The sequence below is a fragment of the Poecilia reticulata genome, chromosome 8 (genome assembly GCF_904066995.2).
Source record: "Poecilia reticulata chromosome 8, P_reticulata-male-v2, whole genome shotgun sequence".
Classification (NCBI taxonomy): Eukaryota; Metazoa; Chordata; class Actinopteri; order Cyprinodontiformes; family Poeciliidae; genus Poecilia; species Poecilia reticulata.
The window spans coordinates 10906393-10924659 of NC_088837.1; the positions used below are offsets into that span (position 1 = coordinate 10906393).

Sequence of the window (18267 nt, forward strand, 5' to 3'; positions counted from 1 at the left end):
ATGGACTACAAACATGAGCTGATGGTTTTTATCATTTGCTTGACAGGTGAGAAATTGGTGACAAAAATTAATTGTGCCCTTTTGAAACTTTTAGAGCAACAGCTATATTTTACTGTGTTGCTTCACAGGCATTTACTGTCAAACTCTGACAGAATCTGGATCAGTGGTTAAAAAACCAGGAGAATCCCACAAACTGACCTGTACAGCTTCTGGATTCTCATTCAGCAGCTACTGGATGAACTGGATCAGACAGGCTCCTGGAAAAGGACCAGAGTGGGTCGCTCGTATCAGCAGTGGTGGTAGTGGCAAGTACTACTCACAGTCAGTCCAGGGCCAGTTCACCATCTCCAGAGACAACAGCAGAGATGAGCTTTATCTGCAGATGAACAGCCTGAGAACAGAGGATTCTGCTGTTTACCACTGCGTTCGAGAGGCACAGTGACTGAAGTCACTTCTGCAGCTGTACAAAAACCTCAATCTGCTCAGAGTTATCTAGTGGAATATTTTATTTTCTCTGTGAAGCCTGTCTGCAAAACTAAGATTCAGTTTCCACAACATAACAAAACAGTGATCCTAAGATTTAAGAGGAATAAATCCATACAATAAATGTTTCCTTTTCCACCACTCTACCACATTCGGAAATATTGGATCTGATGCCAAAAAATTGCAAAATATCTACAATCAATCAACAAATGCTAAATTGATTTTTAAGTCGTTTTGTCATTTAATTCGATTCAAAGTTTATTCTGAAAACAATTGAAGGTATTCATTTCCTAAAGTATGGAAGAATCCCTCTAAACACGATCTGTAAAAATTATGCATAATTATTTTATGCATAATCTGCAGCCATGGTGCAAAAACACAGCGTACCACTCAGTGTCACTTTTTGAACACATAACAGTTTCACTTTTAATGGCTGTTACCATATAAAGAGGTGATAACAGAGTTTCACATAAACCCACATAAATCACATTATTAACCCTTCACTGTCTTAGAGTCAAATCATGTTATTTAACATTTCTCATGACATTTCCTCATGGTAACAAATGCAACTTGTATTTGTACACACTATCCTGAAACCATTAAACTCTACTATTTAAGGTTCAAAGTCTACTTCTGTCTTCCCATAACATCACATAAATAAGCCTATTTTATGTGACTAAATCAAAGTCACATAAAGTCTGAAAAAGACTAGTCTATAAATAAATACAGTTAAACCTATAATAATCATCAATGCATACTTCTGGAAATGCATGTTACAAATCTGAGGGTGGAGTTCACCTTTTGGCCTCCACCCTCCCTGCTAGGAGGAGTCAATGCAAAACTTTGTGTTTTCCAGCTTTAATAGTGGGACTGTGGAAATGCTGTCAGAGAGCAAGAATCCCACTGAAACATGATGGACTGCAAATCTGGGTTGTTAATTTTTATCATCTGCTTTACAGGTAAGAAATAGCTGACAGGACTTTAATCTGCTTTAGAGAAACTATTTTTCTTACAATGACTATATGTTTCTGCTTCACAGGCATTTATTGTCAGACTTTGACAGAATCTGAACCAGCAGTAAAAAGACCAGGAGAATCTCACAAACTGACCTGTACAACGTCTGGATTCACATTCAGCAGCTACTGGATGCATTGGATCAGACAGGCTCCTGGAAAAGGACTGGAATGGCTTGCAATAATTAGATCTGACAGCGGGGAAATGTATTACTCACGGTCAGTCCAGGGCAGGTTCACCATCTCCAGAGACAATGGAAGAGATGAGCTGTATCTGCAGATGAACAACCTGAGAACAGAAGATTCTGCTGTTTATTTCTGCGCTCTAGACGCACAGTGACTGAAGCTGTTTAAGCAGCTGTGCAAAAACCTCAATCCCCCTCAGAGTTATCTAGTGGTTTGTTTTATTTTCTCTGTCAGACTTGTCTGTAAAACCGACAGTTCTTTAGTTCATGTTTTTAATTTTAAAATATATCATTTTAAAAATAAGCTTCAATGCAAACACTATTACTTATATTTTATCATGCATAAATGTGCTTTATTTTGTTTAAGCTCCTTACATATTTAGCACAAAATATTTGTAATATATATTTCAAAAACAAATAAGTGCAGCTTTGTACTCTAAGAATGTGATAATCAGTAAAGGATCTGACTTCTCATTTGGATACTGTCAAATAAACTGGATCAGACAAACTGTGGGATACATTTTCACAGTGGGAAGTGGAACAAGTTATTATAACATCTCTCAAATACAAATCAGAGATAGCAGCATCAGTATGATGGATTAGACACTGTCTGATTTAAGTGCTGATGACTCTTTTGTATATTTCTGTGCCACATAAGCACAGTAGGCAGAGAGGCAGAACAAAACCTGCACTGAAAATATTTCCTCAATGACCAGATGGTGGCAGTGTTGACTAAACAACCAGAGGACTGTAGATTTTTGAGAATTATTTTTCCTATTTTTGTCCAGCTATTCTAATATTAGAATAACTAACTAATCTATAAGTTTATATCACACTGGCATATATTGACTATAGACAGAATAAAACTTACAAAAAAGATTAATTAACTGCACTTTTGGTTTATTTTTTTCTTGACTTTAAGCTTGATATATAAGTAATAGCTATATATTTAAGATATTACTGTCTTTAAGCAATATATTTAACAATATCTTTAAAATATATTGCTAAATATATTGGTATTAAATGAAGATCAAAACTTTATATTAAAAACCTAAATGCATAGTTTTTTTTATAAGTATAATATTTTTAAATGGAATGACATTTTCTTAATTTACTCCTCAGTAGATAAATATTAAAACATGTACACACACAAAACGGCAGATGTGACAATTATAATATTCCTCTGTTTCATATGTCAACTGGGGACATGCTCATTAGTTATTCTAACAGCTGCTATAGCAGACTAAACTATCTAAAATAATAAAACATTGTCTTTCAAAAATAATTACTCATGTAGCATTGATCAAACATGCATAAAATCCAGCATCCTAAACAGGGAAAACTCAAGTCTTGAGATGAGTTTTCCAATAATAAACTTTATTTTAAATCTCTTACATCTCTCACATTTTTGGTCTGACTGCTGATTAACACTGACATCTTTCAGTGAGAAAAAACATCAGCAGAATAATCTCAATTGACTACTTTAGGGTGAAAAAAAAGAGAGTCGTGAAACTGTATGAGCTACAGCAAATCCAGTCAAAGAATGAGTTTCACATACAAATCTATGTGTTATTTATTCTCCCTCCCTGTCAGGAGGAGTCAATGCAAAACTTTAAACCCAGCCATATATGTGCGACTTTAAAAACGCTGTCAGAGACAAAAGAGCACACTGGACCAGGATGGACCACAAATCAGGAATGTTTCTCTTATCATCTGCTTTATGGGTATGGAAATGCAGACAGAGATTTATTCTGTATATCAGAAACTGTTTTCTAACAAAAAACTTTACTTCATGCCTCCATTGTTTAACAGGTGTTGATGGCCAGACTCTGACAGAATCAGATCCAGTGAATAAAAGACCTGGAGAATCCCACAAACTGAGCTGCACGGCCTCTGGATTCACATTTAGCAACCACTGGATGGCCTGGATAAGACAGAGTCCGGGGAAAGGACCGGAGTGGCTCGCTGATATCAGGGGGGATGGTGGCAGCACATATCACTCACAGTCAGTTCGAGGCCGGTTTACCATCTCCAGAGACAACAGCAGGCAGCAGCTGTATCTGCAGATGAACAGCCTGAGAACAGAAGATTCTGCTGTTTATTTCTGCGCTCGAGAGACACAGTGACTGAAGTCGTTGCAGCAGGTGTACAAAACCTCAAGTCCCCTGAGCTTTTTCCCTTTGTGACACTGTCTTCCCCCATGAGACTGACAACGATATAATAGCTGCATGGAATAGTTTACTAAGATAAGGAGAGGAATAAACATAATGTAAAATGTTTTAAGGGATGTAAATGTAATCTAATGCCAACAAACCATGTGGATCTGAGATGTTGGTTTAAATGTGGAGACTTTTGGTGGAAAGGAAAACTTTTGGTGCTTCAAAAAGCATGGAGATCATCATAAAATATATGTTCTCCATAAAACAGTTTTCATAATAAGCAGCTTTATTTTTAGGAAAAACAAAACTATGTTCAATTTAATCTCTTTTGTACAGACATGAATTAAGAGATAGAGTCAGTTTATGCCAGTCTTATTTAGTACTTAATATGTTTGTGTTGCTGTGCAGTAAATGTAATGAAATCCAAATGAAACACAAAACATTTAAAGATTTTCTCACCTCAACACTGAAGGAAATGAACAGCAACGTACAGTGGCTTTTTAAGCTAATAACCACTTTTCTGTTGTGAGCACAGCCATGCGTTAAGCATTCAATCAAAAATCACACAAAACAATGTAAAAAGCTGAATGGATTGTTTCAAACATTTTAGCAGAGAGCTTTGATAATGACTATTATTTTTATTTATATCTTTGTTTTTGTTTTCTCCAAGGTAAAATGTTACATTATATCGGTGCATCTTAACCACTGACTGACATTTATCAACATTTATTCACATTTTCTGTGGAGTTTTAAAAAAGAAGAAAAAAAATGTAATTTAATTTCTCAAATCCCCTAAACACCTCTTTTAAAAATCTGTGGTTTCAAAATTTGATCTACTTCTGACTGTTTACAGCCTGTAACCTTTTTAAGCACCTATTGTCACATCGTACCCCTGATCAATGCATATGCATGTCTGAGGAATAATGGGAACAAAAGTGTACATGAATACCAATAATTATTATCAAATGAATCAACAGTTTTATATGTCTGTATAATAGTCAGGATTATTTTGAATTCAATATGATGAACATGTTCATTCTTCTGCTGCTTGCTCTGCCTCTGCCTTGTGAGTTCTTCCACTTTCTAAATTTTCTTTCACCAAACAATATTTACATTTTCTTTCTCTTTCGTAAAACTGAAGAAGATCCTAAAGAACATCCTCTAGACTAGAATATCCTCAATTTCACAAGTGTAATTCCTTGTGCTTCCGTAATCCTGCCAGGTTCTACAGGTCAGAGAATGGAGTCCATTCCCTCCAGTGCAGTGATGAAAAGACTCTGAGTCTCTCCTGCAGAGGATCCGGCTTCTCATTTGAGTCCTATGATGTGGACTGGATCAGACAGCCTGTGGGAAAATCACTGGAATGAATGGGACGTATTTATTATAATGCAAGAGGAACCGACTATTTGAGCACTTTACAAAGTCAAATACAAATCACCAGAGACAACAGCAACAGCATGATAAACCTGAGACTGTCTAGTCTAAGGCCAGAGGACTCAGCTGTGTATTACTGTGGTGAAAGCAGGTGGAGAGGCTGGACAAGAGAAAGTTTTCTCTGACAGTAGAATGACTCAGTAGTGCATTAATAGAAAACATTATAATTGGTAATTTACTTTTCAAGAAGTGATGAATATTTTCAACAAATATATTCTCATATTCGTTTTGTGTTGGAGATGTGCCTAAATAATTTTATTTGGTGTTTATTGTATTTGTGTTCAGCTTATCTGTCAATTGTTTAGATCTTCTCAGATTTTTAGTCATGTTGACTATTTATTGTTATCCAGACATATTTCCTGTTTTGAAACAGCATCTCTTTGGAAGCAATGGCATTTCTTTACTGTATGTCACCCAAATTTATTGTATGAAACAAAAAATTAGTTCAATAAATAAATCTGTTCATGATCCTCTCTATGTTTGGTTTTTAATACCAGTGGTTATTGTTAATTTCTGTTCACACATCCGTTTAATTTATTTATTTATTTTTTTGGTCTTAAGAAAATAATCTGGTTGTAATATAACATGCACTGTTTTCAGATAAATAAATATAGGATTTTCACTGATTTTGTTTAAAGAATAGCATTCAAATCTCTAATAATTTACATTAAAAAAAACAAGAAGTTTTAATTAAGGTAGATCCTGAAGTAAAACCACGCGAAAATAACAAAACTAAACAAATAAGTTGCTTAGTGTTTGTCCAATCAGGAGGAGCCCTACAATGCAGGATGTCATCCACAGCTACTGCATATATTTGACTTTAGGTGGGCTGACTAGGAACAACAGGAACCTGTTTATCAGAATGGACTACAGGACAGGGCTGCTGCTTTTAACTATCTGCTTTGCAGGTGAAATATTCAAGCTTTTTTCCCACATTTTCTCAGTTTAGATCAATTTTCAGTTTGTACATGCAGATAGTTTTTCAAACTTTTTTCTTCTCCTTGCAGGTGTTGATAATCAGACTCTGACAGAATCTGATCCAGCTGTTAAACGACCTGGAGACTCACACAAACTGACCTGTACAGGATCTGGATTCACATTCAGCAGCTACTTGATGGCTTGGGTCAGACAGGCTCCTGGGAAAGGACTGGAATGGGTTTCAACTATCGATATCAAAAGCACATATTACTCTGAGTCAGTTCGAGGAAGGTTTACTATCTCCAGAGACAACAGCAAACAGCAGGTGTATCTGCAGATGAACAGCCTAACGACTGAAGACTCCGCCGTCTATTATTGTGCTCGGCGACCACAGTGACTGAAGTCGGTTCAGTCACTGTACAAAATCCCCTGATGTGAATCTGTAACAGAAAAAAGATGAAAGAGAAATACATCCCACAATGCACACATTTGAACATGAAAGTGTTTGAATTTATTAGTAATTTAACTATAATTAAGAATAAAAAATATAAATGTTTCCATGTGAATTTAATAAATAAAATGTATGATATGTTTTTTATTAATCAGATAGACATGACATCTCCAAGACATGAGGAAACATCTATTGAAATGTGTCATAGTGGACCCAAAAACATAAAATACTCAACATTGGAACAATGAAAACTATTCCCAATTGCAACACAAAACATTAAATAAACTTAAAAAACAAACTAAAAAAAAGCTAACAACCACCAAAATTGTTTTCACCAAAACCAGACATTAATTTGTTGACTTTTCTAGTTTTGTTTATAAATCCTTTATATCTCACTTAGTTATCTTTTGATGTTCAATTTGTTCTCCACATTTGTGGATTAAAACATCAAATAATACCAAAGAGATTAACCAATGTAATCTCATCCGAAAAGGAGAAAAACTATATACATACATAGGTACCTTCAAAATGTATCCCATTAATGTAATAGATGTTAGGAGTCCATACTTATGTTCCACAAGATATTTGTCTTTGTCTCAGATAAACTTATGTTAACGCCTCCCGCTGTCTTTTTATGTAAATCATTTGTTTGTCATGGCGACTTCACTTCACACACCTTAAAAGAGGATCAGATGTTCTCTCTGCACCTGCAGCAATCATGTTCTCCTCGACTCTGTTGCTTCTGCTTCTAGTTTCTGTATCAAGTAAGTCTTTCCAGATTATTTACAACCATTGATTTGTCTGTGTTAAAAATCTCACACAGTAAATCCTTCTTTGCAGGTTTAAAAGGTGAACAGCTGAACCAGCTGCCCTCCATGACTGTGGAGGCTGGGAGCAGTGTGAGCATCACCTGTCATGTCTCTTATTCTATCGATAGTGACTTCACACACTGGATCAGACAGCCTGCAGGAAAAGGACTGGAGTGGATCAGTAGAGACACAACTATCAAAGATTCGCTACAAAGCAAGTTTAGTGTCAACTTAGACTCCTCCAACAGTAGAGTGGCTCTAAATGGACAGAACATGCAGCCAGAAGACACTGCTGTGTATTACTGTGCAAGAGAGAGAGCCACAGTGACACAGACTATATGAGGAGCTGAACAAAAACCCCAGAGAATCAGAATAAATGTTGCAGCAAATCACCACCAGGGGGCCTCAGACCTTAATAATGCCAGGAACACACAATTCTGTATCTTTGTTTACATTTCACTGGCTGGTGATCACTTTACTTTCTCTAACACATAGTCATCTTTAGTGTACTTCTATTAAAACAATTTGGAAATGTTTTCAAAGTTTGAGAGGAAAAATAATAACTGCAGTCTTATCACTTTGAAATAATATGTTTTCAACACCCTTAAAAATAAGTTTTACATTTTCATTCTTGAGGAACAATTAGGCATGTAGCCATTTCTGAGGGTGGTACGCCTAACTATCTGCTGAGGAATTAAATTGTGACTTTTAGAGAATTTTGCTTTCTTCAAATTCTCATATTAAGATAATAAACTCATGTACTCCCAGTCCTGATCTCTGTAGAACGATGCCGTCTTTCTTTAAGTCTGTGGAGTAATGGGGTAAAGGATAAGACCGCTGCTTTTATCATCTTTAAACAAGAAAACATTTTGTTTGGCTTAAGCTTATGGCCCAGTTTATGCATTGATGTAGGTATTTATGGACAGATATAACACTGTAATAGTTTTTTTTTTTTTTTACAACAAATGTATCATTTAAACATTACAACAACTTAGACGGTGAAGAATCTTATGCTTCTAATTTAACTTAATATTGCATGTTTATTTAATATTCAAATTTCATTAGGATGGCTGCTTATTAAGCTTATTTATTGTTACTGATACTGGTAATCAAATATGAACACAACTGAACAAGTGGTTTTCATAAGAGTTTTCAATAATTCTGAAAAAGCTAGTTGAGAGTTGACACTTTAAAAGGTAAATTTATAAACCTAATACAACAAACCTCTTTTTTACAACATGTTTTAAAGTATATGTAAATATCAAACTTTTGTTATATTATATATATTATATATTTTTCTTTAATTTGCCAGCCAGATAATTTTCTTTCATTTTTTCTTGTAGTTATCAGCATAATTAATAAAGTTTCAATGGCTAGATTTCAGAAGGATAATGATTCATTCAGTTAAAATAGAAAACTGTCAAAATGCATGAAATGGTATTAATAAGGACTATGGTATTAATAGTCCAGTCCAAGTTTGTGTTCCTCCCTCTGTTGCAGGAGGAGTCAATGCAAAACTTCAGTCACTTCCAGCCATGAATATATGACGATCGTCAGACAGCAATTAGCACACTGGATCATGATGGACTACAGTTCAGCACTTCTCCTTTTAGTCATCTCTCTGATGGGTGTGAAATGCTAACAGAACTTAATCTGTCTTTAGTCAATGATCACCAAACTAAAACTGTGCTTTATTTGTTGTTTTATAGGTGTTGATGGTCAGACTCTGACAGAGTCTGAACCAGCAGTAAAAAGACCAGGAGAATCTCACAAACTGACCTGCACAGCCTCTGGATTCACATTCAGTGACCGCTGGATGGTCTGGGTCAGACAGGCTCCTGGAAAAGGGCTGGAGTGGCTTGCTTTAATCCACCCAGGCGGTGGCAGCACATACTATTCTCAGTCAGTTCAAGGCCGCTTCACCATCTCCAGAGACAACGGCAAACAGCAGCTGTATCTGCAGATGAACAGCCTGAGAACAGAAGATTCTGCTGTTTATTTCTGCGCTCGAGAGTCACAGTGACTGAAGTCAGTTCAGCAGCTGTACAAAAACCTCAATGCCTTCAAAGTTATCTGGACAGAGTTTCTTAATATAGTGTAAGACTGTAAATATGAACAATCTGACACTGAGATAAAGGGAAGAAGAAGCATAATAGGCTTGTGTTTGATCATATCTGTTCTAAATGCAAGAGGATCCATTTTGTTTATATGTAAGGTGTATGTGAGAGAAATTAGGTCAATAAATGTTTTCCATTATTACAAAAAAGTTTGAGCACAAGTAACTTCTTGTTCATAATATAATTTTGATGTTTTATTTGAATCGCTTTCACAATATTAACCAACCCAGAAAGTTATAAAAGAATTCTGACCTGAGGTTTATTGTTATCCAACAAAATGAAAATTGGAAAAGAAAATCTCACTGTTTTCTTAAAGCAATGAAGCGGAATTAATAAACAACCAAAACATAATGTTGATAAAATAATCTGTATCTGGTACTCCCTTCACCTTTTTTAAATAACAGTCACACATCTTTTATTCATGGAGTTGGTTATTTAATCTGCAAAATATCCATCCATCCATCCATCCGTCCGTCCGTCCGTCCGTCCGTCCGTCCGTCCGTCCATCCATCCATCCATCCATCCATCCATCCATCCATCCATCCATCCATCCATCCATCCATCCATCCATCCATCCATCCATCCATCCATCCATCCATCCATCCATCCATCCATCCAGTCTCATCTCAACCTGACTTCTTTTAAATAAAATAAAGATATCACAAAAAAATAATGACGAAAAGGCCAGATATTAAAAAAACAACACAAAGTAAAAAAAACTTATTAATGTGATGAAGAAATCATGCATGTAAAGAATAAAAATCTAATCTCTAATGATCAAATTGTAGAAGGATCAAAGACTAAAGAAAAGTGAGAAAATTGTTAAACTCTTCTTAGCTCTAAGTTTCATTTCCTCAGCAGGAGGAGTCAATGCAAAACCTTCAACTTCCAGCTTTAGTTAAATTACCAGTCACTCTTGGAGAACATAGAGCCACACTGAAACATGATGGATCTCAGATCAGGACTGTTTATTTTTGCCCTCTGTTTTATGGGTGAGAAATTGCTAAAAGAGCATTCATCTATCTTTGAGAAATTATCTTCTTATAAGAATTACAGTTTTGCTTCTTTGGTTTGCAGGTGTCAAAGGTCAGACTCTGATTGAATCTGAGTCAGTGGTTAAAATAACTGGAGACTCCCACAAACTGACCTGTACGGCCTCAGGATTCACATTCAGTGACCACTGGATGCATTGGGTCAGACAGGCTCCTGGGAAAGGACTGGAGTGGGTTGCAGCTCTCAATTATGGTGGAGGCAACAAATACTACTCTCAGTCAGTCCAAGGCAGGTTCACCATCTCCAGAGACAACAGTAAACAGCAGCTGTATCTGCAGATGAACAGCCTGAAGACTGAAGATTCTGCTGTTTATTACTGCGCTCGAGAGGCACAGTGACTGAAGATGATGTAGCAGCTGCACAAAAACCTCAAGTCCTCTCAAGTCTGAAAGTCTGCAATGTAACTGTGAGGGATTGTTACTGTATAGAGATAAAAAGACTGCACTGAACCACTGAGACAAAGTAAAGAATGAAACATTATTATTATCATCTCTATCCTATCACATGATTCCAATCTAATGTGAAGAAATATGAGTCCATCTGTGAGGCACTTATACAAAATGAATTCTATAACTTCATAATTAATCTATTTATTATATTTCACAAATAAGGGTTTTAGGACTTCTTTTTTGAGCACAACCTAGTGAAAATTAACTATAAATACTAATTATAACTTACAGATGTCAAGGCACTTGTCTCTTATATAATATTCAGTGGGTGCAGGGGTAAAAAGAACATTAGAACAGAAAAACAGCTTTTGATCTTTGTTGAAAGTAACCTGAAAATATTGGCAGTGTTTTCTGAACTTTGATTTCAGTTTTTATCTAGAACTTCTTTAATTTACAAAAAAGAAATAAACAAGTCCACCCTCATACTGTTTATCCACAAACCAGATTAGAGATAACAAAATCCCCAAATATTGCAGGAATTCACCACAAGGTGTCCTCAGATCACTGATGTTAACAAGACGTAAACATTTAGAGTCTTAGTTTTAATAGATGGATACTCACTAATTAAATTCAACAGGTTCTTGTTGGAACCTTGTTTTTTGTTGATCATGGAAGGTTTGAGAATAATCATCAATAACAGTAGAAATAAAGTCAGAATACCTAACAAAAATTGTAAATAATACCTGTCAAGATAATCTCAATCTGTCTAGAAAACTAAATATGTTGAATTCCTGTGTTCACCTGAGCAACAGTTTTTTTCTGTCATCTGCAGAAGTAACACAATGCTGACTCTAGATTATATTTTTATTTTCCCATATATTCAAATTTCTGTAAGTGCCTCGTTTCTTCCTGTGAGGAGGAGTTAATGTAAAACTCAGCCGTATTTATGCAGGTTCCTACAGAGAACAGAGGACATTGAGGTTACATGATGGACTACAGGACAGTGCTGCTGATTTTAACTGTCTTTTGGACAGGTGATGATTTACCCTGATTTTATTTGAAAATATTTGATTCACATCACTAACATATCTGTTATGTCTTTAATTTTTATAATAGGAAGCCACTCTCAGACTCTAAAAGAATCTGAACCAGCGATTAAAATACCAGGAGAATCCCACACCCTGACCTGTACCGCCTCAGGATTCACATTCAGAGATCATGCAATGCACTGGGTCAGACAGGCTCCTGGGAAGGACTGGAGTGGTTGCTGCCGTAAGTCAACCCAGTGGTAGCAGCCAGTGGTATTCTCCATCAGTTCAAGGCCGGTTCACCATCTCCAGAGACAACGACAAACAGCAGGTGTACCTCAGATGAACAGTCTGAAGACTGAAGATTCAGCTGTTTATTACTGCACTCGAGAACACAGTGACTGAAGTTGGTTGAGCAGCTGTACAAAAACCTCCAGCGACAATAAATATTGATATGTTAGACCTCAATCTGACGCATGAACCGATATTTGTCTTCAAATAATAATTCTTACTTTTTATGATTAGAATTTTAGCACTTCTATATTTTTTTTTTATATCAGAAAGGTAAACATAGAAGTATAAGTAGTAAAACTAAACTGAAGCAGCTGGTTTTTAACTTGTTGCTTTTGATGCTCAAATTTTCAACAAGCTTTTTGTGTTTCAAAACTTGAGCTAGATCTTGATGAGGAGCTCCAACAGAACTGCTGATTTTAAACTGCATTACTATTAAATACTGTGGCAATGAAAAAGCCAATTAAAAATAAACTCTAACAATACATTAAATGGACTTTTAACATTTTCTCCAAAACAAAGTCTTTATTTAGATTCATAATGAAGATGTTAGTTCTTCAGCAAACCTTAATTCTACAACAAAACTAAGTAGGAGGTGTAATATACCTCCTACTTAGTTAGGAGGTATAAAAAAAAAATTCCCTTCTCACCCTCCTCGGGTGGTTTGTTTCATCCTCTGAGCTCGGGTCCTCTACCAGAGGCCTGGGAGCTTGAGGGTTCTGCGCAGTATCTTGGCTGTGCCTAGAACTGCACATTTCTGGACTGAGATGTCTGATGTTGTTCCTGGGATCTGTTTGAGCCACTGCTCCAGTTTGGGGGTGACTGCCCCGAGGGCCCCGATGACCACAGGCACCACTGTGGTCTTTACCTTCCAGGTCTTTTCCAGTTCCTCCCTGAGGCCCTGGTACTTCTCCAATTTCTCATGCTCCTTTTTCCTGATGTTGTAGTCACTTGGTATTGCTACATCCACCACTTGGGTGTGCGGTGGGGTTGTGTGTGTGGGTGTGTGTATAATCAGTATGCTTCTTGTTTCCATTCGAGCAAAACATCTCATGATTCCATCTCCTCCCTTCGAGGAGGAGTTCATGCAAAGCTGATAAACTGATGATGTTTTTAACACCCTGAAGTGGAGAAACAGCAGAAAAAAGAGACTCAGTTCAACATGATGCACTGCAGGACTTCACTGCTGCTCTTTGCTGTCTGCTGGACAGGTGAACATCTTTTGGTTTATTAGGTTGGAATTAGACCTTTATAGACAATTATAGCCTGGGACTTTTTGGAGTCCCAGGCTATAATTGTATTAACATTTTTGCAGGTGTTGGTGGTCAGACTCTGACAGAATCTGAACCAGTGACTAAAATACCTGGAGAATCTCACACCCTGACCTGCACGGCATCTGGGTTCACACTTAGCAGCTATTACATGGCTTGGGTCAGACAGGCACCTGGAAGAGGACTGGAATGGATCGCGTATATAGGCACCTACAGTTCTCCAATATCTTACTCCCAGTCAGTCCAGGGAAGATTCATCGTCTCCAGCGATGACTCCAATAGTAAAATCTATCTGAAGATGAACCAGCTGAAAGCTGAGGACACAGCTGTGTATTACTGTGCTCGACGGGCACAGTGACACAGGGAAGCAGGAGGCTCAAACAAAAACTTCCTCCATCTGCCACTTCCTCTGCAAACCTTCTGCTCAACTTGTTTGTGTTGATATTATTGGCAAAAATTATTCAAAGTAACATTAATCAAAGAAATATGGATAAAAAATAACATGGTGAACAGAATCGTTTTCTCTATTACATTAATTGTAGAATAATAACTGATAGTGTAATTATTCAAATGTTACAATGCATGTAATTAACCATAGCAAATCTCTATTATAATAACATACTGTTAATTAGTTAACAAAAAAACAGCAGCATAAAACTTTCATTAGTTAGTAAAACCTTCAGACTGAGCAGATCCAGGAGGTTTGATTGGTTGTTTTTAGAACCATGTTTAGGTTATTTGTTTGAAATGCTGTTGCAGTGACTTCAGACTGCAAGAACATGAAGATAAAGTTCCGTCCCAACAAACATGAACTTTCAACAAAACAAATAGAAAAAAATTCTAGAATTGCAAATTTAATTTATACTAACAGGAAAAATAAGACTGAGTTGTCACACTTATTTGTAGGTAAATTTAAAAGCAATTTATTAGTGAATTTGTGTCCAAAGAAACATGATATGGAATATGCCTCACTTCACACAGACATGCTTATTTTCGTTATTAAACTGGGTTTGCAAGGCTGCTGTGAGATGCTAAAATTACCAACAACCTCAAGAACAAATGATGAACGAAATGTTTCTGACCGTCATTATATCACACGTGCCTTTATTAAAACCTGTAACAAATTACAGATATGCTGATATAGAGAAAGGAAAGTGTTTATTATCTTATGTGGAGGCAGAATGTCCTTGAAGATAAACAAATGGTTTCAATATGTTGCACTCTGTCAGTGAAATTATCTTGCTTTGTTGGCAGTTGATCAAAAATGACTGAAATCACAATTTTTTTTGTTTAAAAATGTTTATTTAATTACCATGATGCTGTTGAGGTCAGCTTTTATTTTAAATGTAAATATTTTGTTGTCATTGTTCTTGTCAAAGAAACATTTTGTTTTTCAGGATTGTTTTGTAAAAGTAACAAAGACTAAAACGTCAAAGGGGTGAGTAATTCTTACTGTATATTTCAGAAGATTAAGAAGTCAACTTAGAAAAAATGTTAAACTGTACATTTTTAGTTCCTTCCAGCTTTATTAATGTGACAGTGTTTAGGTTGTCAGGGAACAAGAAACATATTTGAACATGATGGACTACAGATCAGGACTGATCCTTTTAATGATTTGTTTATGGGTGAGAAAAAGTTGAAGGAATATTTTATAGATTTTTGTGCAACTTTTCTCTAAAAGCAGCTCAACTTTCTGACTGTGTCACTCACAGGTGTTGATGGTCAGACTCTGACTGAATCTGATTCAGTGGTTAAAAGACCAGGAGAATCCCACAAGCTAACATGTACAGCTTCAGGATTCACATCCAGCAGCTATGGCATGCACTGGAGCAGACAGACTCCTGGAAAAGGACTGGAGTGGCTTGTTTATATCAGTGGTAATGGTGGCACCACACACTACTCTCAGTCAGTTTGCTGCAGTTTCCTCTCAGTTCTCTTTACAATCGTCTCAGTAAAAAGCTCCCCCTCCTTTAACCCCCGATTTTTAATTTTCAGTTCACAGACACAAACATGCGAGCACGTTTACAAAGAAAAAGTGAGAATATTTCTACAATATGCGGCACAGTGAAACACTCTGAGGTGAGGTGGGTTGAGAGGAAGAAGTACGGAGGAATAAGTAGTGTTATTGTGTTTTAATACAATTAAATTTAGTTCTATTTCCAAGGCTGGAACACGAGTTGTCAGGCTTGCATAGAGGAAAAAAAAAGCCAGCGACACTTCTTACATTCATATATATATTTTTATGTCACCTCTGCTCCCAGCTTGCCAAAACATCTCTCCTTTCTTCCTCTGGCTGCACTAGCAGCGCCCCCTGCCTGGCACCTCGGGAAATGTATCTTAAATGCAACCGTGGCTGCACTTACACACCGTATGAGACGAGGGAGGCAGAGGACAACCTCACGCATTCTCCTTTTACTCCACTAACTCTCTTTACAGTCATAAAGCAAAAATAAAAAGTAAAATAGAAAAAAGTTGCGAGTTTTTACGTCTGGTATAACGGAGTGACGGCTGTCGCCCCCAAAAGCTCTGTTGTACAGACAGCAGGATGTAAAGAGAGATCAGGGAGGGCCAAAGAGTGAGGAGGAGGAAAGCACAACTGGGATGGGGGAATACTGGTACGTGCGTCACCAGACTTAAACCTTCCGGGGGGGCTGAGCGTTTAGAACAACGGTCCTCCGTCCCCGCCCACGCCTGGCAGAGATTCACCTGAGGAGCCGCCCGACTCCATGCCGGCGCCGCTGGCGGCCTCCAGGGAGGCGGGCTCGAAGGCCTGGTCCGCCCCAGGGCTTCGTCCTCCGTCTTGACTCCGTCGGGGAGGAAGGAGGAGTAGGCGTCGCTCTCGGCCATCAGCAGCTTCAGCTTGGAGATCCAGCTCTTTCGCACCACGCGGCGGGCGTTGGTGCACATGTCCGCTGCGATGGCGTTCATCTCGCTCTCTTTGAAACTCGTGGCGAAATTCTGGCAATAAACTGAGACACACAAGATGCAGTTAGGCTGCTAGAGAAACACCTGTCACGCTTTAACCTGATTAAAGTGCTGCACAAAGGGAAGCACCAGTGAAAATACTTTGGGTACCCTTGATTTTATGTGAAACCTATATCTGTTAATACGGAGTTGCTTTTCCAACTGATTAAATGTACTCAATGAAATTGCATTTTATTTTTAAGGAAAACTTAAAACTTTAAAGAGTCTGACTTATCAACCTGTCACTATCATAATGTCAAGCAAAATTCACACTCCCACTTAGGCAGACGCTTGACTTTTCTACAGATGTGACAGATTCGTTTTTCCACCCCTGCGGTTTTGGCGCATCGCCAACGTGCAAAGGTGCAAGTAGGTGGGACAGCTTCATAGCTGCTTTTTCCCACAAACCCTAAGAGATGAAAGAAAACAGTCAGATTGAAAACTGTCGGTTGAATGCTTGGAATTCCTTCAGTAAATATTCAGTCCCACCCTCACTGAAAAACATACTGATACAAAATAAGTAAATATTTCGCACAGAGCACGTAGTTTCTTCAATTTCCTTGTGATAATATCTTGAAATAGTTCTGCAGCTACGCAGACTTCAGATCCGTTAATCTGAGAGCATGTTTCTGCTCCCATCATATGTTCTTGAAAACAACTCAATTAAACTACAATGACTAAAACTAGAAGTCAGTCTTTTCAGGTGCTCCAGGTCATCGAGAATAACTGGAACTCACACTGAAATGATTCACTTCTGCAGCCGACAACTGGAATAAAATGACTACATAGAGCTTTAAAACTTGTTGACTTATTTTATCTATGTATTGATCCAGATATCAGGCACTCACTTAGCCATCTGTTAACTGACAGCCATGGAAGAAGAAAGAAAAACCCTTCCTAAAGATTTATCTCCAAAAATACTGAACTTATCTCATTTTAAAACCACATAGTTAAAAGACTGGGGTGACGCTGAAAGTGGGAAATCCCACAGACAAATCCTTTGAGTCACATTTGCTAGTAAAATGAGATGGAACATTTCTGCATCTTCTCAGAACAACTCAAGACTTTGCTGTTCGATGGAGTTTAGTAGATTGTGGCTACAAAATGAATGGTGCCCTCGCATTTCATCACAAATGTTAATTTAATTTATTGGACTTTGTGATACACTTCTTTATTTACCAGCAATTCCTTCAAAAGTCAAATTGGTGTCACAATTTTAGAATAAAGACAGATTTCCTCAAGCTATTAATGGAGAAGGAGAGTCATTAGGACCAAGGAGCATCCAGAAATAGCAAAAGTATGGCAAAAGTGAAAATCTAGCACAATATGGCCATCCATCTAACAGGAAAGCCTTAATTAGAGAATCTGATAACTCTGGAGAGCAGTAGAGATCCAAAGTTAGGTGGTAGAATGGATTTACATGACAACTATTGGTTTGCCGTTAAGGATGATCTTAACGGTGGTAGAAGACGTGTTTTGCTGGAATATGGCAATACGGTAGAGCTGTTGTAAAAGAATATTTTAGTAATCGAGGAATCTATCGATTATTCTTACGATTAATCGGAGAAAAAAATTCTAAAGAAAGATATTGATAAATCTGGTGTAACACCAATGGTAACACTGATCGTACCAGTCCTACTGGGGACCCACACCATTGTAAAGGTCAAAGAAGGGACACCTGGTCCACGCCACACAGCGCAAG

At 37.3% G+C, this 18267-nt stretch overlaps 1 long non-coding RNA gene, 1 pseudogene and 1 gene segment (V, D, J or C); all 3 read left to right on the top strand.

The window, feature by feature from the left end:
• On the top strand, positions 1-442 carry LOC103469178 (immunoglobulin heavy variable 3-30-3-like). The segment is given in 2 exon segments: positions 1-46; positions 129-442. Coding segments are annotated over 2 exon segments (360 nt in total).
• A 5694-nt stretch (positions 443-6136) lies between these two features.
• Positions 6137-6589, top strand: LOC103469180 (immunoglobulin heavy variable 3-23 pseudogene; annotated as a pseudogene).
• Positions 6590-14688: 8099 nt separating this feature from the next.
• LOC145552511 (uncharacterized) lies at positions 14689-15574 on the top strand. 2 transcript variants are annotated; one of them, XR_014088579.1, is made up of 3 exons: positions 14689-15039; positions 15149-15226; positions 15314-15574. It is a non-coding gene; the product is annotated as an uncharacterized LOC145552511 (long non-coding RNA). The 2 variants fall into 2 exon arrangements; XR_014088578.1 differs by having other exon boundaries at positions 15149-15574.
• The last annotated feature ends 2693 nt before the right edge of the window (positions 15575-18267 follow it).